Source organism: Polypterus senegalus, chromosome 3 (genome assembly GCF_016835505.1).
Source record: "Polypterus senegalus isolate Bchr_013 chromosome 3, ASM1683550v1, whole genome shotgun sequence".
Classification (NCBI taxonomy): domain Eukaryota; kingdom Metazoa; phylum Chordata; class Cladistia; order Polypteriformes; family Polypteridae; genus Polypterus; species Polypterus senegalus.
Window position 1 is genome coordinate 178,054,791 of NC_053156.1, and position 24,324 is coordinate 178,079,114.

Below are 24,324 nucleotides of genomic sequence, written 5' to 3' on the forward strand. Positions count from 1 at the left end.
ATATTTCATACAAAATTAAAAAACCGGGTAGGACAAAATTATTGGCACCCTCAACTTAATATTTGGTTGCACGCCCTTTGGAAGAAATAACTGAAATCAAGTGCTTCCTATCACCATCAACAAGCTTGATAACCTCTCAACTGGAATTTCCGACCACTCTTCTTTTGCAAACTGCTCAAGGTCTCTCAGATTTGAAGGACGCCTTCTCCCAACAGCAATTTTGAGATCTCTCCATAAGTGTTCAATCGGATTTAGATCCGGACTCATTGCTGGCCACTTCAGAACTCTCCAGCGCTTTGTCTTCAACCATTTCTGGGTGCTTTTAGAGGTATGTTTGGGGTCATTGTCCTGCTGGAACACCCATGACCTCTGACGCAGACCCAGCTTTCTGACACTGGGCCCTACATTGCGCCCAATATCTTTTGGTAGTCTTCAGATTTCATGATGCCTTGCACACCGTCCAGGCATCCAGTGCCAGAGGCAGCAAAACATCCCCAAAACATCTTAGAACCTCCACCATGTTTGACTGTAGGTACTGTGTTCTTTTCTTCATAGGGCTCATTCAATTTTCTATAAACAGTAGAATGTTGAGCTTTACCAAAAAGCTCTACCTTGGTCTCATTTGTCTACAAGATGTTCGCACAGAAGGATTTCGGCTTCCTAAAAGTACATTTTGGCAAACTCCAGTCTGGCTTTATGTTTCTGTGTCAGCAGTGGGGTCCTCCTGGCTCTTCTGCCATAGCGTTTCATTTCATTCAGATGTCGATGGATAGTTCGCGCTGATACTGTTGCACCCCGATTCTGCAGAACAGCTTGAATATGTTTTGAAGTTGATTGGGGCTGTTTATCCACCATTCGGACTATCCTTCGTTGCAGTCTTTTATCAATTTTTCTCTTCCGTCCAGGGAGATTAGCTACAGTGCCATGTGTTGTGAACTTCTTGATTATGTTGCACAGTGGACAAAGGAACATGAAGATCTCTGGAGATGGACTTGCAGCCTTGTGATTGTTGATATTTTCCACAAGTTTTGTTCTCAAGTCCTCAGACAATTCTCTGCGCTTCTTTCTGTTCTCCATGCTTAGTGTGGCACACTCAGACACACAACAGAAAGGTTGAGTCAACTTTTCTCCATTTTAACTGGCTTCAGGTGTGATTGCTATATTGCCAGCACCTGTTTCTTGCCACAGGTGAGTTCAAACGAGCATCATATGCTTGAAATAAAACGATTTACCCACAATTTTGAAAAGGTGCCAATAATTTTGTCCGGCCCATTTTTGGAGTTCTGTATAACATGATGTAAGATTTGGCTTTTTTTCTCTGGTTTTTTGTGTTGTTCCAATGCACATAAAGGAAATAAAGATGTGTATACCAAAACATTTGAAAAGGTTCAAGGACGATAGAATAGCTTCCGTGGTTGCTGACTTATAATCAAGAGTCCCCCGGTTCGATCCTAACTGCCTCATATATTTACCGTTTTGAGTTGCTCTTTTTGTTAATATTACACAATAAACACATATATTTGATTTGCATCTGTAACAGCCACTGTGAATGTAAAGTACTTGTAAAAGTTACCTTTTTTTCCACTTTTATTCTCTCAGTCACAATCACAATACATACTACCGCACCCGAGGGATCTGAAGCGGTTACTTTTTATCTGAAACTGGGAATAACTGTAGATGTGAGTGGTGTTTTGAGACAATAGAAACTGGAAATTCTCTGATCTGGATGAATAAAAGATGACACACAAACGCTGGCGAATCTGCCTTATTCGTATCTCCTTGTCACTTGATTTTTTTTAATTCAATTTTATTGAGTGTTCCTGCTTACACTGAATTAGTATGTGCCTTATGGCCCGTGATGTCAAAGCCACACTGACAAAAAAAAAACAGAGACATAGGTATATATGATATTTGGAATTATTCATTCTATGACCTTATAGTACATTTCGGAAAACATTGTGGCACAGATGCAACATTATTCATATTCATTCGTATACCTTCTTGTGGTTGTAATCAGTGACCACGTTTTTTTTTCCCCCCGATCTTAACCTGTCTGCACAGAACTCCAGGACATGCAGAGGAAAGAATGTTCCTCTGCAAGGTGAGCCATGAACGCTATTCTTTTCTCAGTGGACCCCGTACATGCCTTGCACAGTACATTGTGCTTTGATCACCGCCAGGTCAAGCTTGTTATAGCACAAGTAACCGGCCACCTGCGTGCTCCTGCTAGCACTGAATAAGCTCACGACTTCTGGTGTCAGCGCGAAGCACCGGTGGGAAAAAAAAAAAAAAGAAAGAGACAAATATATGTGACATTCTGAAAAAATCATTGTATGACCTGAATAGTACCAATCAGAAAACATCATCACATTAATGCGATATTATTTGAAAACGAACAGATCGAGTGTAAATTTGTTACTTGTAAAAGTTAGCTTTTTTCACTTTTATTTTCTCAGTTTCGTTCACACTCTCCCTCCCCTCCTGATCTGACCCTAACTAACTAACAGCGCCAGCATAAATTCTCAAGAGACGGCGGCATCACAGCTCCAGGATGCTTGCGTTTCAGATGCTCATGCATCGCGGTGGTGCTGCCGTGAAAAGAAAGGTCCGCTTTGCATAATCTGCATTCAACTTTTTTTCTTTTTGGTGAAGCGCTCCCTCATTTTAGAAAGTTTCTGTCTGAATTTTTTTCCATCTCCTTCCCCCTCCTCTATCCAACTCGCCACTGCAACCACGTTTATTTTCCTCTACATTCTTCTTCTCCTCAAACGTTGTTCTTCGTTGGTAGGACTGTGTGTAGTCTTGACAAACAATAACAAACAATACTGTCCACAGAATTTCATGTAGTGCATTGCAGTTACAAAAATCAATGTGGTTCTTTGTGACTGGAGCCTCTATTGAAGGTTCTGTTTATGACGTGTTGATAATAAAAAATCTGCGTCGATAATTTTTTGTAGTCGACGTCGTCGATTACGTCAACTAATCATTGCAGCCCTACTAGCATTAATGGAGCCATTCAGAAATGTGCCATTTGGCAAAGTCGCATTATGAAATAAAAAGTTTTAAAAATATGGCCATTGTGAAATAAAACCTGTAATAATAAAATAATTTCATTATTGCCATTTTTATTTACTTCACTTTGGCACAAATGGTATTCCATAAAGAACATGGTCAATAGAGAACAACTGAGAATGGTGTTAGTTGCTTGCACTGTTTCTTGATCCAATCCAATCAATCAACTCACTAAAGCAAAGAAATAGAAAGTTATAACATAGGTAAGTATAGATGACAGATGGGACAACAGCATTTAACCCAGCAATGAGAAAAAGATCAATATTTATAAAAAAAAAAAAAAAAAAGCACATGAATATTTGCCTTCTTACAATTAAGCTTTTATATAAATATACCAGGGAAAAACTGGGTAATAATAATAACAATAATATTTATTTATTAGTACCTTTCCCATGCTCAAGGCTTCCCCGTACTTCGGCCAGTTGAGGAAGAGACCCCAAAATTAAGTAAACGGCATGTATTCATATCAAAGACAGCAGTTTAAATAATTAGACATAACTTGGATCACTGTGTTAGCAAAGACGATACAAAGTTATTTAAGACGAGAAGAGAAAAAAAAAACAAAGCTTTCAATTTTTAATGAAATGAAATAATTTTCTAGAAATTAAAGTCACTGAAACGCAGTGTGTATCAGTTTATGGTACATCAAGCTATTGTGTAGATCTTATATCTTCCCATCAATGACTACAAATCAGAATTTAATGCTTGGTTTCACACTGTCAGCCAATATTCTTATACTGGGTTCAAAATTATTTAGAATAGAATATAAAAAAAATGCCATACCATCTGTTTATGAGGCTTAGAGTCACTGGAAGTCTTAGCTTCTCTGGCCTTATTAATATCCTCTGCTGTGAGTCCGCCAACAGATGAATGGTCCTGGTGAAATGACCGTTTCTGCTCAAAAGACTGTCTACTGGCATCACTGTATTTTCCAAATGATCTGTTGTTTTCTTTAGAAGTATCCCGATAACATTTTTGAGATTCCATACTTTCAGCTCTCTCTTGTTGGGCATCTGTGTCTTTGTGAACTTCAATGAATTCTTTACTGCTTGATGCTTGTTGTATAGAATTTGAGACTTCATACTGAAAACTTAGTTCTTCACCAGTTGGTATTTCTCCAAATTTCTGAAAAATGTCAAAACAAATACATTAAAGTCATACAAAAAATATAACAAAGCTATGTAGTTAGTCTTTCCTAATCACCAAACATGTTTAAGACAATTCTGCCTGAGTGCTAGATTTCTAAACTGAAAGCATAAGCAAGGAAGGCAAAATTCAGGGTTAATCAGTTAATTTTACCAAATGTTTGTTTTCTATGCTACACCAGTTTGAGGATTACTATTATTTCTGCGTTTGTTATTAAAGGGTTACTATCTATGTTGTATCATATCATTTTTGGCCCCTACAATGTTTATGATAAGCTAACACCCATAGTACACAGCCATTATACACCCGTTTTGTGAATTCTAACTTCATGTAAAATAAGCTCATCTGTCATTGTTTCAGTGACGCAGCATACAATGGATTACGTGGGCTAATAAAATGCACTACAATTCAGTAAGGGAGTAGAGATAACTGCTAACCACTACCCAAAGATGTGCAGTTAAGGTGGATGAGGGACTCTAAATCAGTTCAGTATGAGTTTATGTGCTAGGCACTGGGCTAGCACTTTTTCCATGGTTGGGTGCAATCCTTTGTTCAGTATATACTATATATTCAGTATATAATACACACACTCACTGTATAGGCATAACTGGGTTCCCACTGTTAACGAGCCTCAGCAAATCGCATTATTCCATACTAACAAAAATATCCATCTATAAACTCAGCAACCTCTTTTTTTTTTTTTTGGTACAGCTTGCTAATCATGCATTTGCTGCACATTTGTCAGCTGCACACCATGATACAAATCTCCCATTCCAGCACATCCCAAAGTTGCTCTACTGGATTGATAGGTAGTCACTGTGTCAGCCATTTGAGTACAGTGAACTCATTGTTATCTTCAAGAAACCAGTTTGAGATGATTTGAGATTTGTGACATGGCCTGTTATCCTGTTGGAAGTAGCCATCAGAAGATCGGTTCACTGTAGTCATAAAAGGATGGACATGTTCATCAACAATACTCGGGTAGGATATGGCATTTATACAGTGCTCAATGGGTAATACCAGTCCAAACTGTACCAAGAAAATATCCCCCCACACCATTACACCACCACCACCAGCAGCCTGAACGGTTAATAAAAGGCAGGATGGATCTATGCTTTCATTTTATTGATGCCAAATTCTGATCCTATCATCTGAATGCTGCAACAGAAATCGAGACACATCAGACCAGGCAAAATTTTTCCAATCTTCTATTGTCTAATCTGGGCCTGATGCTACTTCTCTGCTCATAAGCTATATTAGCTACAACGCACATGCAGTACATCACATATCTAACTTCTTGGTCACTTCTGTATAACCTTTTCAGAACATGTCCCTTTTGGTTTTTATTGATTTACAATAACATGTAAATTGTATAATTTCTTTTTCTTAGGTTATATTCTTGAATAAAACCACACTTGTCTTGTTATGCCTTTTTTTTTTTTTTTTAAAGTATTTATTTGATATTTGGACTTCAGTCTTCACACATTATATACTTTACGTCAGCTTTTTGCCAATTATTAGTAAACCATCAAAAATTTCCCATTTCCTGTAAATCCTATATTTACACATTTAGTAGTAGACACAGAACACACATGAAATATATGTATTCCAAGTAACGATATATGATTGCAGGTTGCTTGTGCTGATCGATACATCAACAAAACAAAGCTGCCGATGAAGAGATGCAAAGGAATTTGAGGTGGCTTCAGCATTATGACTTTTTTCATAGGCTTCAGGGATTATAATGTTAAAAATGTTACCCTATCAGCCTAAGCCATGCCACTTTATTATATTTTACTTTAATATTACTGTTACATAAGTATCTGTCACTTTGGTAGTTTAGTATTATTTACATAATTCTCATTGCACTGGCATTACTGTATGGACCAGCTTGTGACTGCATTATTTGTATAGTATGCATTTAAATGTTTCTATTTAACTTGATATAATTCTTGGCTACTGGTACTTAAATTTCCCTCAGGATCAATAAAGTATCTGTCTATCTATCTTGGTGAGCCCATGTGAATTGCAGCTTCAGCTTCTTGTTCTTAGCGGACAGCAGTGGCACCTGGAGTGGTCTCCTGCTAGTGTAGCCCATCTGCTTCAAGGTTCAACGTGTTGTGCATTCAGAGATGCTCTTCTATATATATATATATAGGTTGTGATAAGTGGTTATCTGAGCTACTGTTCACTTTCTACCAGCTTAAACCAGTGTGGCCATTCTCATCTGATCTCTGGAATCAACAAGTAATTTTTACCCAGCTAACTGACGCTCACTGGATATATTTTCCCCTTTATGGACAACTCTCTATACCCTAGAGATGGATGTGCATGAAAATCCCAGAAATTCAGCAGTTTCTAAAATACCCAGACCAGCTTGTCCCACACAAACACCCATGCCACATTCAAAGCCACTTAAAATCACCTTTCTTCCTCATTCTGATTCTCAGTTTGAACTTCAGCAGGTCATCTTGACAATGTCTACATGACTAAATGCATTGAGTTGCTGCCAAGTGACTGTCTGATCAGATATTTGTGTTAACAGGCAGCTGAATTAATTTACCTAATACAGTGGATGCTCAGTGTATGTGAAAATTTGATTTTCATTTAAAGTCCAGTATAGAATTTTCAAAATGTTTTCTAAAAGTTTATCATCCACAATGAAATAGCAAAAACGGGCAAACCTTTCTTGCTGGGCAGATCCAATTTTACAGCAAAGAGCACTGTTTGCTTATGGAGTAGTTTGAAGTAAATCAAAATGTTAAAAGAACTAGGAATAAACAAAATTGACTTCTTTGTTTTGGAGATATGATGAAGTACAACTGTTTTTTTAGAGGTTACAAATGAGTATAAGGTTACTTAAACCTGGGAGTTCTGAAAATGAAATACAGCAAAAATATTAAAATGTTTCAAGCCTGACACAGAGAAAGAAGTGTGGAAGGAACATTCACACGGAATGAAAGATCAGTGTAAATGATCAGCCGGTGTAAATTTATAGCTCTTGTAAAAGTTAGCGTTTTTTTTTTCCCACTTTATTTCTCCCATTCACAATTACGATACAACACCTCAGATCTGACGTGGCTACTTTTTATCTGAAACTGGGAATAACTGTAGATGTGAGTGGTGTTTTGGGACAATGAAACTGGACATTCTCTATCTGGAGGGATAAAAACTGACACACAAATGCTAGTGAATCTGCCTTCTTATCTCACTGTCACTTGATTTTTTTTATTCAGTTTTATTGAGTGCTCCTGCTCACACAGAATTAGTATGCAGCTTATAGTCAATGATGTCAAAGTCCCACGGACAAAAAACAGAGACATAGGTATATATGATATTTGGAATAACTCATTTAATAACCGGTATAGTACATTTCGGAAAACATTGTGGCACTGAGGCAACATTATTCATTTTATTCATATTCACTTGCACACCTTCTTGCACTTGTGTGTTTATTTTTTTTCCCCCCAATCTTGCCAGTCTTCACATGTTGCTGCACGGTGCTGTTACTTTTGTACTCCAGGACATGAAGAGGAAAGAACAGTACAGAGGTCAGTTCACACTATTTGCAATCATCAGATTCAAATGTTAACAGTTCCCACACACCCAAGGACCGTCCTTTCTAGGTTTACGACGTCTGTATCATGGCTGGTGTGAGTGAGTTTCTTAACTCTTGTGGGATTCTACCCAACGTGATGACATGCAGAATAGCGTCCCAAAGCAATCGCAGTCTCCCAGCGCTGTAGCAGTTCGCCGTAAACGCGAATCCGAAAAGATCATGACATGCTATAAGCACCTGCCGTCAATGGGTGAAACAAGGAACATTATAAATGCGCAGGGCACAGTACTACTTGGTTACAACCCTGCCTGACTGCTGTGTATGTGTATAGGAGAGTGGCAGATCCCATAAATAACCGCGCTGTTGCTGTTTCAAGCTGAATAAAGTTGGTGCTGCTAAAGTACTGAGACTCAGTTTCGTGTTTTGGGGTGCAAGACGGGGACACGCACATCACAGCACACACACACACACACACACACACACACACACACACACACACACACACACACACACACACAATGCTGTAGTAAACAGTATACGCATGTACGGATGTTAACTATATGAGTGAGGCACGCCAACTCAGACGGAGAATAGAACACGATTGCCCACAATCCTGCAGCGAGAGAGAGAGAGAGAGAAGAACCATCAGCTCAGTTGTGCACTGCATAAATACTGATCACGCTACTCACCCATCCATGGAGCCGCTATCCGCCCTGTCACCTGCTCCATTCAGCGGAGCACGGGTTCGTCCAGTCGGCCTCTTGATTGGCCGGCCAGGACTATGTGATGCCACACAGCGCCCTGGCAGGCAGGTAAGGAGACCGTCATGGCAGGAGAGACACACAGTCTCTCCTGCCATGCAAAGCCCTGCCCGTCAGGCTGGTTGGTGCCCTTTAATTTTAATACCGCTTGGCGATGCATGGATTAAGACTTACGGTAACCCATGTGCATTGCCAAGCGGTGTGTGTCAAATTACTGATGTGTACTGTAATATGTCTCTCATATCAACTGACAGTTCTTTCATTACTGTATTTTCCTCAGAAAAACACCAATTCTCTAACGGTACAAAATGTCAAAGACGAAAAGATTAGCATATAAAATTCTGTTTAAACTGGAGGTAGTAAAATATGCAAAAGAACATGGAAACAGAGCAGCAGAGAGACATTTTGGGCCACCTCCAACTGACAAAATGAAAAGAGAGTGGAGGAAACAGGAGGATCAGCTGCAAAAACTTGATAAAACTACTGGTAAGCACACTTTGCGTGGGCATGCTGCAAAATGGCCACAGTTAGAAATGGACATTAAAGAATGGATCACACGTCACTGGAATATGGGCTTCTCAGTTTCTACAAAAATGATCATCTATGAAGCCAAACACATTGCTGTACAGAAAGGCATTAAGGATTTTACTGGCTCACCATCATGGTGCTACAGATTTATGAGGAGAAGTGGCCTTGCTATGCACACCAAAACTAAAATTGCACAAAACAAATTCAACAAGAATATGAATTGAAGATTCTGTCTTTTCATAAATTTGTAATTAATGCTAGGAAAAAAAATGATTTTCCAATGGACCAGATTGGGAATATGGATGAAGTCCCGCTAACCTTTGATGGGCCATCTAATAAGATGGTTGACTTCAAAAGGTGCCAAAATAATAACCGTGAAATCAGGACATGAGAAAACACTGCTGTGTTGTCCTGCTGTGCTGACGGCACCAAATTACCACCGATGCTAATTTTCAAAAGGAAAACCTTTCTAAAAGATGTTATTCCACGAGGAGTTGCTGTACATGTTCATGAAAAAAGGACGGATGGATGAAAATGGAAGAAAGTATGGATTTAAAAAGTGTGTTCCAAACGTCCTGGAGGGCTTCTGAAAAAATCTGCTTTATTAGTGCTTGACCAGTTCAGAGAATATATTAGCGAAACAACAAAAAACAGATTTAAAGAGATGAAGACTCATCTAGCTGTAATTCCTGGGGGTCTTACCAGCCAGTTGCAACCTCTTGACGTTTTAATCAACAAACCATTTAAAGTCCTTATGAGAGAAGAGTGGAACAAATGGATGGCTGCAGGGAATCATGATCTGACTCCTACTGGACGAATGAAGAGGCCCACTATCACTCAAGTTTGTGAATGTGTTAAAACATCATGGCAGTCAGTGAAGGAGGAAATCGTTGCACGATCATTCAAAAAATGTGGCATTAGCAATGTCTTAGATGGAACTGAAAATAATATCATATATGAAGATAGCGAAGAAAGTGATATAAGTGATTGTGAGCAACTGAGCTTTGTAAATTCTGACACTAGCGATGATGAGTTTTTGGGGTTTCCAGAAAACTAGAAAAGTGCTTGATCCTCCAAGTCTTTTCTCATTTGTTAATGGAAGTGATGATGGTTCTTAACACCACTGTTGAGTTTATGCTGTTAAATATTACCGTATTTTGCTATATTTTAATAAATATTTTAGTATACCAGTACTATTTGGTTCAGAATATTTTTTTCTTGTTTTCCTGCTCTAAAAGCTGGGTGTGTCTTATGGTCAAAAAAATATGGTAGTTTATGCCTACATTTTGTCATTTGTTACTAAAATATGAAAAATGTTTTTGTTTTAACAATGTGTTTACATAGATTTTTGTAGAAACAGAACACACATGAAATGCATGTGTTCCAAATAACGATCAATTACAGTAATCCCTCCTCGACCGCGGGGGTTGCGTTCCAGAACCCCCCGCGATAGATGAAAATCCGCGAAGTAGAAACCATATGTTTGTATGGTTATTTTTATATATTTTAAGCCCTTATAAACTCTCCCACACTGTTAACATTATTAGAGCCCTCTAGGCATGAAATAACACCCTTTAGTCAAAAGTTTAAACTGTGTTTCATGACAAGACAGAGATGACAGTTCTTTCTCGCAATTAAAAAAATGCAAACATATCTTCCTCTTTAAAGGAGCGCCTTCAGGAGCAGAGAATTTCAGAGAGAGATAGAGAGAGCGAGAGAAAAGCAAACAATCAAAAAATCAATACGTGCTTTTGGGATTTTAAGTATGCCGAAGCACCGCGATAAAGCGGCATTTTGTAGAGGAACATCCGTATCCTCTAGGCAAACAGCCTGTGCGCAAACAGCCCCTCTGCTCACACCCCCTCCGTCAGGCAGAGAGGGTGACAGGGACATAGAAAAGCAAACAATCAACACCGCGCGGGAAGCCTATCGTATATCATTGAGGAGTTTTATTTAATATGTAATACATGCTCTGATTGGGTAGTTTCTAAGCCATCCGCCAATAGCGTCCATTGTATGAAATCAACTGGGCAAACAAACTGAGGAAGCATGTACCATAAATTAAAAGACCCATTGTCCGCAGAAATTCGCGAACCAGTGAAAAATTAGTGATATATATTTAGATATGCTTACATTTAAAATCCGCGATGGAGTGAAGCCGCGAAAGTCGAAGCGCGATATAGCGAGGGATCACTGTATTTCCACTCTAAAAGTCCAGCACTTCACTCCCAGATTATCAAGGCATGAGTTGGGAGAACTTTGTGCACGTTCTGTGGTGGTGGGGGGATGGAATAGCAGGCTGCCTGCTGCTTGTCTTTATCGTCACATTTACAGGACAAAAGACGCTGATGGAGAGGTGCGAAGGGAAATAAGGTGGTCCTGATTTACAAGTTTTTTTAATAGGCTCTGGTAATTCTAGTGTTAATGCTACTAAAACAACATCAGGGACTTTCAAAGCTAGACATGAAGTCCTAATGTCTACAACACTACTTGTGTCTATGGTTCTGGAGTGTATAGAAAAAATCCTTTGTTTGTGTGAAATTTACCCTTAACAGTTTCCAACTGTGCCCCCATGTTCCTGATGAACTCATTTTAAAGTAATAGTCATGATCCACTGTACTAATTTCCTATATAATTTAAACACTTCAATTGTTTATCTTCTTTTGCTTAAAATGAAAATATTTTCATAATTCATTCCATATTGCCCTGTAGTCAGCCTAGTCACTCTTCTCTGAACCTTTTCCAGTGAAGGGACAGTTTAGTTTGGAATATAGCCTATATGACTTTGTGGTAACACAAGTTAGGGTATGTGGCTGCAGGCAAGTTTTTTCCAATAAAAATGGTGTTCCTCAGACTCCATGGGTGTGTCTGCTAATGTGGCCCGGGTTGTTTAATAGGGAGACTGGGGCAGATCACTATAGTGCATGATAGCGCAGTTGGTTCTAAATTCCTCATTGACTCTCTACTGGTCATAATAAAGGCCTCACATCCACAGATAGGGCTGTCATGATCAAGAAATATTAGATGACGATTATTGTCCTACAAATAATTGCGATTAATTATTTGTTTTTTTCTGTTCTTTTAATACCGCTATTATGAAGTGAGCCTAATAATAGTTCAATACAACAAATGCACCTTAAAAAAGGTAGAGGAGACATTTATTGGCATTGAACACTGGAACATATACAGTACACCCCCATAATTCATGGGGGTAATGTTCCTAGAGCACCTTCGAATTGTGAAAAAATTCCAACTTTTGGATGTAGTTAAAAAATGCCTTTGAAATGCCTATTTTTACAGTTTAAACCCTAAATACAGTATGCCCCCAAAGCACTTTAATTTAGTTGCAAACTCAGATTACAACATTAATACATTACCTAAAAAATTACATTAATACATTACCTAAAAACAGAATGTAAAGGTACACCCATATACTGTACAGTACTGTACTGCTATATCTCCCACGGAGCTAGAACGTAAAATACCGATGTTACCGCTATATGTACTGTAATTCATGCAAGCGCGTTTCTTTGTTATGCGCTGTCGTTTTCTTTGTTAGAAGTAGAGTAAATACATAATTTCATTTAATTAAAATACACCTGTGACACTGTAGTTAGGATATAGTGGGTTGGATGATGGATGGATGGATTAAAATACAGTCAAATGTACGGGTACTCACCAATGATAGATGATGATGATGAAGTAGCTGTGCAGTACGATGCAGGAGGATTTAAAACTCCTCAGGTGGCACCTCTTCTTCAGGAGTCATATCTTTGGACAGGTCTTCTTCTGGTGGGGTTCCGTGCTGGCTTTTCTTTATATATTTCAGAAACATTGTGATGGGAAGTTGCTACATTGTCTCCTGTAGCGAACTGCTGGTACAATTTCCATGCTTTCTCACGGATGATGTTACTGTCCAAGGGGATGTTCTTCTTCCTGCAGTCGGTGATCCAAATGCTAAGGCAGATTCCATCCGGACGATATTTTTATTCCTTATGGTCGTTACATTTTTGGCACTATCACAGAAGCTTCATTCTTCTTTATGTAGCGTAGCTTTCATTAATGCCATAGTGGCGCGCTACTGCAGCATAACTTTTTAGATCCCGGAGCAAATCCAGTAGTTCAACCTTCTCCTGGGGCCTCATGTGTAAACAGTGCGTACGCACAAAAATGTTGTGTAAGAACGTTTCCGCGCTCAAATTGCGATGTATAAAACCTAAACATCGCGTAAAGCCACGCACATTTCCACAGTACCTCATACCCTGGTGTACGCAAGTTCTCCGCTCGGTTTTGCAGACTTGGGGCACCCAGCGTCAAAGCAGTGCTATAGTTCCTGTGTGGTTATCCTTTCTTTTTCCGATCCACATCCCTGATGCGGCCTTTTAAATACATTGAAATTAACCGCATATTGTCTATTAGTTTAATGCATCTGATTGTAATTAACAAGTAACAATATAATGGTCCACAGAATGGTGAAACTATTCTAAATACAATAGCTGATTTAAGCCTTGTTACTCTCACTGCACCTTCTTCTCTCAGCTGCTCCAGTTAGGGGTTGCCACAGCGGATCATCTGTCCGCATATGGATTTGGCAAAAGTTTTCACCAGATGCCCTTCCTGATGTAATCCTCCCCATTTATTCGGGCTTGTGACTGGCACGAAGAAACACACTGGTTTGTGCATTACTTCTAAAAACTTTTTTTTTCCATATTCTCACTACACCACTCAGAATATTTATATCATTGTATCCGAGTGGGGAATCAAAGATCTACAGAATCTGAGAAAGAGAATTATCGGTATACAGCATCAAGCACACGCTGCCTCAGCCATGCTGTCTATTGAACTGCTTTCACACAGTAAATGTTTCAAAGCCTTTCCTGTACAGACCTCGCGGTTCAGAAACAGTTTCATCCCATGAACTATAAACGCAGTCAATCAAGTGCTCCTTGTAGAACTGTTTGTACTTATAAGTAGAATTACCTCACTGTAAACTTGCACTACAGTTATAATATTGCACAACCTCAGCCACTTTATAAAGCGCGTATTTACATATGATGATGATATCATTTTTAAGATGAAATGCAGCAAAATGTTTATTATATTATACAGATAAAACTTTAGCTTCATTTATATAATCTATATTGGAGCCAATCCCAGCCAACACAGGACACAAGGCAGGAAATAAACCCCGGGCAGGGCGCTAGCCCACCGCAGTAATCTATATTGTTATTAATTAAACATACCAGGGCACAGTGCCGCAGTGCTACCTAAGAGCTTGCACTCCGTTCATGGATTGTTCCTGCCTCATGCTGTATTCTTGCTTGTGCTGGCGCGACACTGGAAGGATAGATGGATATAATAAACATGTACTACGAAGATATTTCAATGTTCCTTAAAGGTTTTAAAGAATCAGCGTTCTAAGCTTACAGATGGCTTAACGTCTATTACATAAATGATTGTGTGGCGATTGGATATTTGGAGAAAGAAAAGGAAGGACAGGAATTGGAGGTTAGTACGTTTGAAAGAGACAGTACTGCTACAATAAATTATTTCATTGAAGGTCGCACATGGCACAGCCAGCATCTTGCGTGAGACATGAACAATCACTGCACCACCGTGTTCCCATGTTTAATAACATGATTTAACTCTTATCATCATGAAAATGATATCATGTACACATTTCAGTATTTTAATTATTCAGAGAGCTGTAATATCACGAATGTAATGGATTTTGTGTCATGTCGGAAGAAGAGAAAGCTCGGAAGCACATAGTGATTCACACACAGAGAGCACATAGAAGATCAAATTCAAAACATAGCATTTAACATGCTACTTTAGTTAAGATGGGTTTTGAGAAACTAGTAAATTAAAAATTTTAGGATGAAGTTTATGATGTTCTACTTTAATGACAAAATAAACTATATGATTAAAGTGGAAATTTCGAGATTAAAGTTGACATTTCGTGCTTTTTTTCTCACTGAGTCCATATTTTTTCTTTCTCTTTCCCCTAATAAGCTTTCATATAACACTCAGACAGTGGTCTACGACTCACCTTTTCACGGCGACTTTGAGATGTCACTTCTTTTTTAATTTTGGGCACTGTGCAACTTTGCGAACGGGAGCTTTTGAGTTTCTCTGACACTCTGTCACTCGATCAACTTCCTTTTGTTGATTATACCACTGTTTAAACCAACAATTAGTACGTTTTTCCTTGCCTTCACTTGGTATTCGCTGAAATTCGTATATTTTCCCCCGTTCTTTTCCCATTGTCTTTTCACAGAAGGCTGAGCTTAACACTAGAATTACCAGAGCCTACGAAAAAACTTGTAAATCCGTCCCACCTTAAATCGCTTCTTAAAACCATTTTCACCTCTCCGCCAGCGTCTTTTGTTAATCTAAATGTGCTGATAAAAGAAAAGCTGCAAGTAGCCAGCTATTCCATTCCCCCACAGACTTAGAACGTGCACAAACTTCTCCCAGCTCATCCCTCGACTGATTTTCTGTGAGTGAAGTGGAGTTTTAGAGTGGAAATAATAAATCATTGTTTGGAACACACGCATTTCATGTCTGTTCCGTTTCTACCGTAATCTGTGTAAACACATTGTTAAAACAGAAACGTTTTTTTATATTCTACTAGTAGATGACAAAATGTAGGCATAAACTATATAATGTATGAAGCCTGAAGTCCAAATATCAAAGAAATATTTTCACAGAAGATACAAATCTAACACAACAAGAATGCATATACCATTGCTTGCATACTAAAGTGTCAGCAAGCACTTTTCATGGCATTACACATGTATTTTTGAGCAAGCCCTCTGCACACTAATTGTGACTTTAGGAAGTAAGTAAATAAATAAAGGTAAATCGTGTCATAAAATGATTTCTTCAAAACGTCACATATATTTGTCTCTTTCTTTTTTTAAAATGTGCGTTGATCACCGCCAGCATGTTGTAGCATACAGCATCTGGCCACCTGTATGTTCTTGCGTGCACTGAATAAGAGACAAATATACAGTCTGACTGAGAGAATCAGACTGAAAAAACAAACATTTAGAAATGCCATACTTTTACAGCTGATCGGACGCTGTTCATTTTCAAATAATATTGCATTTGTGCGATGATGTTTTTACATATATTGTCTCTTTCTTTCAGGTGTGTAATAGAAACCACAGCATAGAGAGAAATGCTCTGATAATTCTAGAGTTAAGGGCTATTTATATTCATTTGCATATTCAAAGAGGAGTAACAGCACAGCATGCCACAAAAAGTCATAAAAAATTGCAGAAGATATTTGCACTTTCCGTTAATTAATAGATAGGTTCTAAGGAAAAATCCGCAACAGCTGAGTCTGCAAACCCTAAACCGCAACTTTGTGGGGGTCTACTGTAAATAAAAATCATATTTCTGTTTGCTTTTTAACCTTTGAAGAAAAAACAAATGTACAGGGCAGACATTACATAACAACCAAAAACCAAGGTACCATAACCAAAATAAATAATGTACTATGACTAAAACAGGCCATATCCCTATAATTCATAACCACAACTAATCATGCTCCCAGGCTCAGGACTCTGAGCAAGGAACACTAACATATTTCCTTTATCAGACTTAAAGGCAACATGTCACTGGGTTCATAGTGATGGAAGCCATACTAAATCTCTCAAAGATACTTTTTATTGCACAAAAGCACATGTATTTTCTTGCTAAGTCACAATCAAAAGGAACCTTTCTTATTTTTTAAGGTAATGAGTAACAGTGCAATACTTATTTCTTGAAGAAAAATAACCTGTGTTACTTTATATGTAAAAAAAAAACAAAACAAAAAAAGATATGCATACTTTGGAAAATTATTCCTGCCACTCCAACTCAAAATAATGACTGTGTTATTTCCCAGAGAAATTCCACAAAGACACTGCCTGCTGCTGTTGGATTAAAACCTGATTTATACTTTCACAAGATGACAGAAAAAATACCTACAGTGGAGCACAGTGGCTTAAAACACTTCATTAAAACCTGACAGAAGAAGTGTTGTTAATGTGATATTATTTTAAGTAGTTTACAATTAAGAGGTGTTTCTCCTCTTATTAATTTTGCTTTAGCTGATATAGTGGGCTTTATAATGGATGGATATACAGTTTGTAAAATCTTCAGGAATAAGTAAAACCATTAATAATATAATAATAGATTTTTTAATGTGTGTTTATTTCATAAAATGCAATGAAAGCTCAACATGTGAAGCAGGTAATTAGGGTGTGCAAAAAACATAATCAGTATTTTTACCTATAGTTGGAGGGAAAAAAAAAAAAAAAAGGCTGCATTAGTGAAGGCACAACACTTACCTGTGTATATTTCAGGTCACATTGCCCTGTCCTAGTTATATTGTTACTAAAAGGCTAGAATAAAAAAATACTTTATATGAATTAGTATATGTCTGATTGGAAACTTTAAAACATTACAATTTACTTTTAGTTGGAGTCTGTACATTTTTACACTTGAGTAACTTAATAATTGCTTCTGGCTCCAACTACACAGCCCTGGGATTCAGTGCACAGCCACCTAACACCAGATTTATAGTTCATATGGAGGCAAATGGTCTCAGCAAAGTTTGGGAGCTGTAGTCTACAGCAATGGTTCTCACACTCAGTCCTGGGGTAGTACTGTGGCTGCAACATTTGGGTTCAACCACTTTCACTATCAGTGTGTAATTTTACCTCTCACCAACCTAATATAATTATTTGATCTTTTTTTTCTTCTCTGGTTCGGTGTTCAGAAAAGCACAGCAGTGCAAGTTTTACATTTACAAGAAATTTAGAAATATTGGTATTTTTTCATTAGCTTAAAATGCTTTTTTGCAGTTTTCCTAACTTTACCTTGATTTGTTTCATTAAATGTATCCCAAAAATGACAACTATGAGACAGAACAGACACCCAGGCAAACAACAATGAATGCAGAAAGGCTATAACTACCTCACTATTTCACTCATTGGTAAATAATGGATTAAACAGCCAGAACAGCTTCTTATGGTTAATGAAAATCATGGTGATGAAATAGGGATGCTCTGGTCAATTTGCTGCCAATCTAAACTGGCTTACTTTCACCACGAAAAAACTTGATTAATGACCAGTAAAATGGCTAATCACACGCTCCTTTATGCAAGGTACTATGGTTGATCAGCCAGCCAACAGAGTTGTTTAATTTTTTTTTTTTTTAAAGAAAACTTCTTGTAGTGTAAATAAGTCGAGGCTTGCTCTACCAGTGGAACTATTGGTGTATTGTCTTAAATGTTTAAGAAAGTCATAAACTGAGAAAATGGAAACCGTGACGTCATTCTGTGCAATTAGGCAAAGGGCAAGAAAACCTCCTTTAATGAATTCAGACTTTTTTATTTTGTTCTTTAAAATGGACACCCTCTCAGTTTGGACAGTGAGCTTACACTAAATGCAGCAATTTACATTTTTAATTGGAAAAAGATAAAGAATTAATTCTTTCAAAAGTTGCTATTTAGTAAACAACAGGCTTGTTAGCGTAACAGCAAAATGTGTCTTTCACTTATAAATTTGATAGGATTGTTAGCCTTGTATCTTTCTTTATAATTAACATTTGATAAATTTGCTGCTTTTTTAAAAAAGATTTGTACCATGTTTATTACTTCTGTGTGTCAAACAATATATTTTTCTATTAAGTAACAAGTATTACATGGAGTGAATATAAGAAGTCTACACAATCCTGCTAAAATCGTAGATTTTGTATAATAGAAAAAGGAAACTATGATAACTCTTCTCAGAACTTATTCCATTATTATTGCAAAACTGCAAAGTACACAAAGAAGGTGGAAACAAATCAAAAACTATCCGATGAAAAAAGAAACAGAAAATCATAAAACAATCTGGTTGCATTAGTGTGCACACCCTTTAATAATCAAGGATGTGGCTGTGCTCAGAACCAGCCATCACAATGAGTCTCATTTCAAAACAGTAGTTAATATATACCTGATATCAATTAAAGCATCTCTGATTGAGCTCAGAAAAAGTTTGGCTATTGATGTTGGATTTTCTCCGATATCCTCTTGGTTACAACTGACCCCAAAGGCATCAATCAGGAAAGGGATACAAAAAAGTATCCAAAGTATTAAACATCCCATGGAGCATGGTGATACGGTCATCAACAAGAGGAGAAAATATGGCTCCACAGTGATGCTACCAAGATCACGACATCCCTGTAAGCTTCATAAAAAGACAAGGGGGAAAACTGGTCAGGGTGACAGCAACATTAAAGGAGCTGCAGGATTTCCTGGCAAGTAGTGATTGTTCCCTACATGTGACAACAATCAGTCATATTCTTCATATGTCTGGGTTGTGAGGTAGGGTAGCAAGGCAAAATTTTTTTCTCACAAAGAAAAACATTCAAGTCTGGCTAAACTTTGCAAAAAGTTAAACCCAGTCTCCTGCAACCATGTGGAAAAATATATTAATGTCTGATGATACCAAGGTTGAACTGTTTGTCCATAATTCCAAAAAGGATGTTTGGCACAAAAATAAAGCATATCATCAAAAGAACATCATATCCACAATGAAGACTGGTGGAGGAAGCATTATTCATGAATAGCTCCATCTATTTTGGCACAAAATCTTTAAGCATCTGCTAGGAAGCCAATGATAAAGAGGAACTTCACCATTCAGCATGACAGCGACACAAAGCATACATCAAAATCAACAAAGCAATGGCTTCATCAAAGGAGAATTAATGTTCTGGAATGGCCTAGAAAGAGCCCCGATCTTAATTCAGTTGAAAATCTATGGGATGACCTGAAGAGATCTGTGCATAGAAGATACCCTCTTAATTTGATAATTCTGGAAATTTTTTGCAAGGAGGAGTTGGCAAAAATGAGCAAGTCCAGATGTGCCAGTCTCTTACCTAAAAAGACCAGAGTGCTGCAATAAAATCAAAAGGTGCTTCAACCATACATTAGAATAGCAATGTGTACACTAATGCAACCAGGTTTCCGTATGATTTTTTTTTTTCCACTGAACAGTTTCTGATTTGTTCAACCCTTCGTTGTACAGACAGCAGTTTTGCAATAAAGGTGGAATAAGTTTAGGCAGGATTTATCTTAGTTTCATTTTTTTATTTCACAGAATCTGAGATTGTTGCAGTGGTGGGTACACTTTTTATATAAACTATAATTAAAATAACAATTCATATTTATAATTACACCTTAAGAAGTACAAATGTCTAGCTGATACACAGACAAAAAAAAAACTTAACGTAAATACAGTTAATGTATATTTTAGCACCAAAACAGGTGTACTGCAATTAATAGTTAATACCTATAAGTGCATATATATTAAGTGCATATATATTTACAATTAAGCAATATAATTACCCATATTACATTATTGTGAGAAAATATACTGTATATTTAATCAGTTGAAATGTAATGAATAACCTAAAATGGTGAAAAGTACTAAACTCCAAGAGACTTAAAAAGTTTAGGTTAGCAAAAACAGAAAAAAGGAAATCTCAGAATATTACAAATGGTCCTTCTTTAGGGAACAAATTATCTATCTATACTAATAAAAGGCAAAGCCCTCACTGACTCATCACTAATTCTCCAACTTCCCGTGTAGGTAGAAGGCTGAAATTTGGCAGGCTTATTCCTTACAGCTTACTTACAAAAGTTAAGCAGGTTTCATTTCGAAATTCTACATGTAACGGTCGATAACGGTCGACAACGTCCGTCATGTTGAACTTTCTTATTTATGGCCCCATCTTCACGAAAGTTGGTAGGTGGCTTCCCTGCGCTAATCAAAACCAATGTACGTACTTACTTCGGTGGTATGACGCCACTGTCAGCCACCATATTGAACTTTCCAACATCACTAATTCTCCAACTTCCCGTGTAGGTAGAAGGCTGAAATTTGGCAGGCTCATTCCTTACAGCTTACTTACAAAAGTTAAGCAGGTTTCATTTCGAAATTCTACGCATAATGGTCATAACGGTTGACAACGTTTGCCATGTTGAACTTTCTTATTTATGGCCCCATCGTCACGAAATTTGGTAGGTGGCTTCCCTGCGCTAACCAAAACTGATGTACGTACTTATTTCAGTGGTATGATGCCACTGTCGGCCGCCATATTGAACTTTCTAACGTCACTAATTCTCCAACTTCCCGTGTAGGTAGAAGGCTGAAATTTGGTACTTATTTTGGTGGTAGGATGCCACTTTCGGCCGCCATATTGAACTTTTCAACAGCCTTTGTTACTTATGGGCCCATCTTCAAGAAATTTGGTACGCGGGTTCCCAACACTAACTGAATCCTACTTACGTACATATATACGTCCATAGCCTGCAGCTCGGTCACCATGTGAGGCGGCGCTAGGTCCCCCATCTCAACGCCTCCCACGTTGTTGGCTGCCTGTCGCTCCAGACTCTATATTCCCTTCCTTACTTCGCCACGGGATTCACATCTCCCTGCTGATAACTACAGCCTTTTTATTTAATCCACAGCTTCTCCGCTGTTTTATTGTTCATTTATTACGATTATAGTTATTGTTTAGGTATTTTAGACTTACTTTACATTGTTCAGGTACCCATTTCCTTTATCATTCCAACCGTACCCCCATTAACATGTCTATCGAGGTGATCACCATCGATCAAAGAACTGTCACTTACCGAGTGGTTTCCATGCCCAGAGATGGCACCTGCCTTTTCCATTCTCTTTGTTACATATTGCACGGCCATATCAGGCTCACTCTTGATATCCGGAGGAACATTGTGTCTTATGTATTGAATGACTGGGACAGGTTCAAGGTGTGGACTGATGACGGTACAGGAGATAATTATACTACACAGGAGCACTATAAGAGTGAAATGCTTAAGCCCTTAACCTATGCATCTGCATGCGAGTTGATGGCTGCCGCTGAATTGTTCGGTTGTTGCTTTCAATTGTACCGAAATGGCCAAATATTTTACACCTTTCGACAACCGCCAATGCCTCTTAAACATCTTAGAATGACAGGTGACGATTTCAGTAGTGGACACTTTGATGTTTATGAATGTTTAAACTCTCAAAAGCTGGATGTGAAGTTATCGATGAAACCGGTTGTATACTTACGCTTGACAGATGCCGAATGTCTCTTCAACACAAGTCCTACAAATACTGTCGTAATTGAAACAAACCATGAAACTCAAACCGATTATGACAGCAGCAATCCAAGCTGTGAGATTTGAAACAAGATTACTGTTCACATGGCCAACTGTACGTTGCATGCTCAAGAGTAAGCTCAGTGCACAGCTTGGTCATATAACAACCGGAGGGCCGAACTCACAATGTGGTATACAAAGAGATCCTTAACAAATAATTATTGGTATATTTTCCCTCAGTTTAAAAAGTTTTAATTTTCTTCTTAATAAAAATTTTAAGGCAGTACTTCGCCGCTGCGAAGCACGGATATTTTGCTAGTACATAATAACCTACAGATGTTCTGCAGCAATTAAAGCAAATTCTTGCAAGTTGAAGCAAACTATTTGCACCGGTGTCCCAGCTTCTGTTGATTCGGTTGATCCTTTGTCTTAAAGCAGAGTTGGAACAGACTGTGTTACTACATGCTCTGAAGTACTACTTGGACAATATTACACAGTAGAAAGTTGTAAAATCCAGTGATAACAGCAAGAAAACAACAGTTAAATTAAATGAGATGAAGCATTAGCAGCATTAAATGTGTAGGCCTTTCACTTAAGAGAAACTGAAAAAAGAAAAAAAAAAATCAAAGTGCCAGTGAATACCATGTCCTGTACAAACCAAAGGCAATTGGAAACTGGAAGAAACACTGAGAGGAAGAGATCTGGCAGACCCAAAGTCACAACCCAATCAGAAGACAAGTTTCTGAGTGTCACCAGCTTGAGTGATAGGAGCCTCACTGCAAAACAGCTTCATGCACAGCTTAACAATCGAAAAAAGCAAGTTACAGTTTCTGCTGCACATTTCACAGGGTGAGTGGCAGCAAAAAATGCCATTCTGTAAAGGACAAAATAGGGCTTTGAAATACCAGCTGTGGACTGGAAGAAAGACTTATGGACAGACAAATTAAATTTTGAAATCTTTGCTTCATCATGCAGGGTGTTTGTATGCCATTGAGTTGATGAATCAAAAGGGTTACCACAGTTTGACTCTTGCATCAGCAAAAGCTGGATACTTTGATGAATCAAAAGTGTGAATAAAAGTTTGTACACTGAATGACTTCTTGTCTTATTTTTTCATTTGCCATTGCTTATTTGTTCCATGCCTTAATTTCATGAAACATTAAGACGTTAAACTGCATGTATTTCCATAAAAACTGAAACAAATGATGTGTTCTAAAACTTTTGAACAGTAGTGTATACATTTGTGGTTTTTTTTCTTAGACAAATGGTGAAAACTACTTTTTTCTAATTAGGATGTGTTTCAGATAGGTACATTACAGGAAAAAAAATGTCAGCTTGTAATTATGAGAAGCACTTTATTTTACTCCATATATACAGTGATCCCTCGCTATATCACGCTTCGACTTTCGCGGCTACACTATCTCGATTTTTTTCTCATACACGCTTACGTCACTACGCATGCGCTTTCTGAGAACTTTTATCTAAGCCCTATGATGGCTCCTAAATGTGCTGCTTTTTCTAAGCCTTCCGACAATAAAACTAAGCGCCGGAGGAAGATGCTTACTATTCAGGAGAAGGTGAAACTCTTGGATATGATTAAAGATGGCAATACCCTACAAAAGCCTCCTCACGCATATGAAAAGACAGCGCCAGCAACTGCCTATCAAGATGTTCTTCAGCCGCGCACCCACTGCCTACTCCTAGTACTCCTTCAGCGGAAGAAGACAACAATGCACTTGCTGAAGATACTGCACCACCTCTGAAGACTCTCCTACGGAGGTCGTGCCTTCATAGGTTAGTGGTTGTGCGTAAGAACTGTGTGTGTGTGTGCAATTAAATGTACAGTACAATAATCTACTATATAAAAGCGTTTGGGATTGTCCTTCCGTCCCGTGAGTGCAAAGCGTAGCGGTATTTTGCTTATTACAGACTTACTACTTGTGGCTTGAGGGACGAAGTGACGCGATGTGAGCAGAGTTCTGGTGTTCTCATCGTTCCCTTGCTTTTGTGCGCGATGCACTGGAAAAATAGACAAAATTATGTCTCTGGAAATAATTAATGTTGATGGAGTACAAATGCCTCACCGCATAGTAAATATCAGGGGAGATGG

The 24,324-nt window shown here is 38.1% G+C and overlaps 1 protein-coding gene across 1 annotated transcript in view; it reads right to left on the reverse strand.

Annotated features, from left to right (window-relative positions):
* The window catches only part of LOC120525708 (atypical kinase COQ8A, mitochondrial-like), a 154,264-nt gene that overhangs the window by 101,534 nt on the left and 28,406 nt on the right, over positions 1-24,324 (reverse strand). Inside the window, exon 3 of the mRNA XM_039748244.1 lies at positions 3,856-4,197. Within this exon, the coding sequence (XP_039604178.1) occupies positions 3,856-4,197 (342 nt within the window). The remainder of the gene's footprint in view (positions 1-3,855; positions 4,198-24,324) is intronic.